This window comes from Scophthalmus maximus, chromosome 7, assembly GCF_022379125.1.
Source record: "Scophthalmus maximus strain ysfricsl-2021 chromosome 7, ASM2237912v1, whole genome shotgun sequence".
Taxonomy (NCBI): domain Eukaryota; kingdom Metazoa; phylum Chordata; class Actinopteri; order Pleuronectiformes; family Scophthalmidae; genus Scophthalmus; species Scophthalmus maximus.
Window position 1 is genome coordinate 11000495 of NC_061521.1, and position 4489 is coordinate 11004983.

The 4489-nt window shown below is 41.1% G+C and overlaps 1 protein-coding gene across 1 annotated transcript; it reads right to left on the reverse strand.

The window, feature by feature from the left end:
• Positions 1-1333: 1333 nt before the first annotated feature.
• pthlhb (parathyroid hormone-like hormone b) lies at positions 1334-3915 on the reverse strand. Its single transcript, XM_035643645.2, has 3 exons — positions 3454-3915; positions 3142-3260; positions 1334-2565 (listed from the first exon to the last, which is right to left on the reverse strand). The coding sequence occupies exons 1-3, from the start codon at positions 3544-3546 to the stop codon at positions 2148-2150; spliced, it is 630 nt and encodes a 209-aa protein (XP_035499538.2). The 5' UTR covers positions 3547-3915; the 3' UTR covers positions 1334-2147.
• Positions 3916-4489: the final 574 nt, after the last annotated feature.

The window sequence follows — 4489 nt, forward strand, 5'->3', positions numbered from 1 at the left end:
TGTGTCAACAAGGTGTCAACCTTGTGTGTGTCCCTCTATGGTGAATTTAAAAACCCTGTTTTGATCGAAACAATACACTTCTTATTTATTTTTTTCTCAGCAGAAAACCTCTTTCTCTAATGCAAGGTTAAAGGTCATGATAAGGACACCAATGCTGCGACAGATACTTGGAGTCACATAGGTGTGAATGTGAGAGTGAATGGTTGTTTGTCTCTGTATGTGGCCCTGTGATGAGATGGCGACCTGTCCACGGTGAACCCCGCCTCTCTCCCAATGTCAGCTGCGATTGGCCTCAGGCCCCCGCAACCCTTAAGGGATAAAGCTGTATAGATAATGGATGGTTGGTGTTTCTGTTTCTGATTGTGAATTTTATCTTTGTAAAAAAAAATCTCTAGTAGGATCCCAAACATTTGCTGTTTCTAGCTGAAAGACTTGGCCTCTTTTTGTGACATGTACTCCTGGGCCCAATTTTTCACATTTTAAAGACAAATCAAATAAATAGACTAATTGAGAAATGAACCAGCAGATTATGGAGAAATGATCCACACTTTCAGTCTCAGTCCCCTCCATATCAACTTCAGATTTTAAAAAATAGTCGATAATCATATAGTGCTTTAGTACATAATTGAATGCATATTAAGAACTAACAGAGAACTAGCTTTTCAATGTTTTACCAAGCTACTGTTTCGGCTGAAGGAGCTGCTGGGAGGTTCATTTACACCTGAGACCACCATGTGTGCAAAATATACATGTGTGTTCTCATGCAAACACACAAACAAACCTTGGACTTGTCATTAATGATCAATTGCATTACAATAATTTATTAAATTAATGAGTCAATTTATGTTAAAATCGGCCGATATGAGCCTTTCACAGAATTATCAGTATCAGCGTTTATGTCTGGTAATATGAGGCGACATGAAAACTTTTACTTTACAGAATCAAAATAAAAAGATGTGCATTTATGTTTATCTTCTTAATTCAAGGTCTATGTATTTGTTCGTATTCTTTTTTACTATAAGTAATTGGGAAAAATATTTATGGTTAAACTGTAAAATATCAAGCCTCAGTTACATTTCTTTGTGTATTAAAAAAAAATGTATATGTATATATATATATATATATATATTATATGTGTATATATATATATATATATATATATATTATATGTGTATACATATATATATGTCAGCAGACATATCGTATCATATTTTTTTACCCCCTAATATCGTACTCTGTATCTGCCCCAAAAGTCCATATATGCCTTGCTTTGGTCTGAAAGGCACAATTTAGGCAGATATGACAGGTGAACAAAGACACCATGAATCAAAAATATTTCTAATGGCTACATGTTTAATGTTTGATTAACTGGAAACATGTACAGTATGTTCTCAGTGCAAGTGAAGAACATCAAATGACTCTGACAGGCCCTGACCCGGGCTTGTGCTATAAAAATAAAACTATACCGTAAAATGATGAGAGTGGGTTTGATGAAGCCTCCAATAAGTTACAAGTCCATGAGGGATCTAAGATGGGAGGGGGAAGCAGGACCATCAAAAAGACACATCAAATCAAAACTCAACCACAAAAGAACATTTACAAGATATAACTAAAGTGCATTATGGAATTTAGTCAGCAGCACCATGATACATTCACAAAATAAATACGCACTTTCAAAGTGAAATAAATTATGGAACAGTTCAAACGGATGTATTCGATGAACAGTTTGTAACTGTAAGTCCATGATCGTCAACACATGTAGAGCCAAACAAAAGCAAACCACTCAGCATCCAAATTCTTGTGAAGTTACATTAAATTCAGGCAATAAATACGTCCTTCTACGCTCTACCTGTATACACTGTCTAGAGATGATAGCATACTGTGTGCTTTGTTTTGAATTTAATCTGGTTCAAAGAGGCATTAAGATTTTCCAAATAAATATGGACTTATGAAGATGTTATGGTGAAACTCCGGGACGGATGAGATTGCTTTAAAACCGAACACATTGCAAACTATTATCATACAAGCACAGCCCCCGGGGTCCTTCGTGTGGCTGTGACTGAGTCAGCTGTGGTTCAAGTCTGTCAGACTTCAGTCCAGCTGGAACTGTGTCAGTGCAGGACCATATAAAGGCTTGTGGGAGTCTCTCAACCAGGGTACTGCGTCCTCCATGGCTCCTTTGTTGTGATCGTGACAGACCGTGCCCGCCTCCGCCTCTTGTCATTCTCTCGACGCCGGCCTAGCCTCACCTTCTTTTTCCTCTTCATGGCCACTTTTAGAGGCTGGTCCTTATAAGCCTGGTCCTTGTTGGTCTCCTGGGGCAAGTTAGGGCCCTCCTTGTCCAGCCTGAATCGGTCCGGGAGGTTTTTGGAGGCCCCTGGGGGCTTCTGGTGTAGAGAGTTCCCACTGAAGGTTTGGCTCGGGGTTCGACTCTGCACAGGTGGCGCTTGCTCATCTGCCGTGTGCACCTCCTCCAGCAGCTCCTGCAGCCATGTGCGACGCTTGAACTCCTGCAAGGAGCGTCCCTTGTCATGCATCAGCTGGGCGTGGCTCACAGATCTCCTCCTGAAAACAGGGAGAAAAATGAGATGATTAAAGCTTCTTTTGAGATTAGATACAAGAATCATCAAACAGCATCACAAATGATGAGAGCAGTTAAAACGTATGGATCTGTTTTCATTTCAGTTTTTCTTCCAATGATTTTTCATTTCTAATTTCTGAGTAAGCACAAAAAAAAGCCTTATAATAACCTTTTTGATTTTGTCACTTTTAATTTCATATGATACTGTGGAGTTGCATTTATGTGTGCTGCAGTTTCAGAAGTATTGGCAGCTGAAATTCAAGGTCAGGCTCAGTGAAAACTCAAAACAGTAGGTGGCAGCATTAACAAGTGTCTGAGGGCCATCACGAGTCTGAGCGCAAGACCCAAAATATGCCAGAGCTGAAACAGCAAAAATGCTCCTGTATGTTTCTTGATCTATTCATGTAAACTATGGTTTGGTTTTCTAAATCAGGAAACAGGAATATTTTTGCTCCACCACGTATAATTCCTAATCAATTTCTTCATTTTTAAAGTCCGGTATTGCATATTACTCAATTATTTGACTATGCTATTTAAAATGAATGTCAAAAATAACTCACGTTCTGCTACTAAGTGCATCAACTGGTCTCCCATCAAGAGTCGCTGGGGAGCACAGCAAGAACACAGCCAGACTCCACTGATGAAGCAAGACTACAGAACACATCCTTAGGCCAAAGATCTGAAGAACACAAGGAACATTACTTACGTCACTCCACTTAATAAAGCAAAAAAATAAAAAAGCAAAACATTGTTGTATGAATTAATACTAAATTGACATGTCATTTAATAGTCCCTTAAAAAGTGTCCGCAGTACAGAGATCTCTCCGGTGGCATAAAGAGTTTGTAAAAGTGAAGAGGAAACTTGGACTTACATGACGTGAATTTGTAAAGTTAAAATCCACCAAAAGGTCGGTCTGCGGGCTCTTTGGAGGTGATCTTGTAGCAAAAATCAATTTACAAATCATTCAAGGAAAATGATTCTGCCAAAGGCAATTTGGACATTTCAAAACTCCCAGATCCATTGGTGTGAAGGCAGCCTGGGGAAATCCCCTGTCAGTGTGCTCCATTCATTTGCCTCCCAACAGTGTGTGTTGAGCTATTTATTTCTCCCCAGCGTCCCAATTAAAAGAGAGATAAAGATAGACGGAGCAGCAGCAGCAGCAGCAGCAGCAGCCCATGAGCTGCAGAGCTGCAGCTCCTCTCTGTCCTGCAGTGATCTCACGGAGAGCAATGTGGAAGCATCTTCTCTGGTGGCCGGAGCTGCGAGCAGAGCTGTGAGGGGTTTTCAGTCCAGCGCTGTGTGAGTGAGTGTGTCTGAGAGGCACAGAGAGAAAGCCAAACTCCTCTTTGGATGAAGATGCAGGCACTACCTTAGCCTTTACCCATTAAGTCCAGTCCTAACACCCTCCCCAAACTCCCAACCCCTCGCCTCCCTCCCTCCCTCCGTCCCCCAGCCCTTCACATACACCTGCTGTGACAAGAAGGTGGCGCCCATGCAGCATCCAAACCAACAAGTAACAAAGAGCATATTTACCACGAGCCTTGAAAAAATTTTAATTTTTGATCAATTTAAAATTTCTAAGAAGTTTCTAAATGACATCTGTGAATAACTCAACTGAAAGGAGGTCAGAAATGACAGGTGTGCACCAATGGAGGTAATCATTGGTTACCAAGCGGAGAGTGTACAGTAGGAGGGGAGGGGCAGGGTTACTCCAAAGTAAACAGCCAGACCTGACCACTTTCCCAGGGGAAAATGACCATAACCTCAGAGAAACCTAAGCCACAGCCTCTCACTGCAGACCTTTCAATTCACCTCCACTCTGCCTCAGCAAACCAGCTCACCACCGAATGGTTACAGTGGGCTCTGAGGTATCTCTGATATTCGGCTAATAAGGAAAGTGGAGAGCT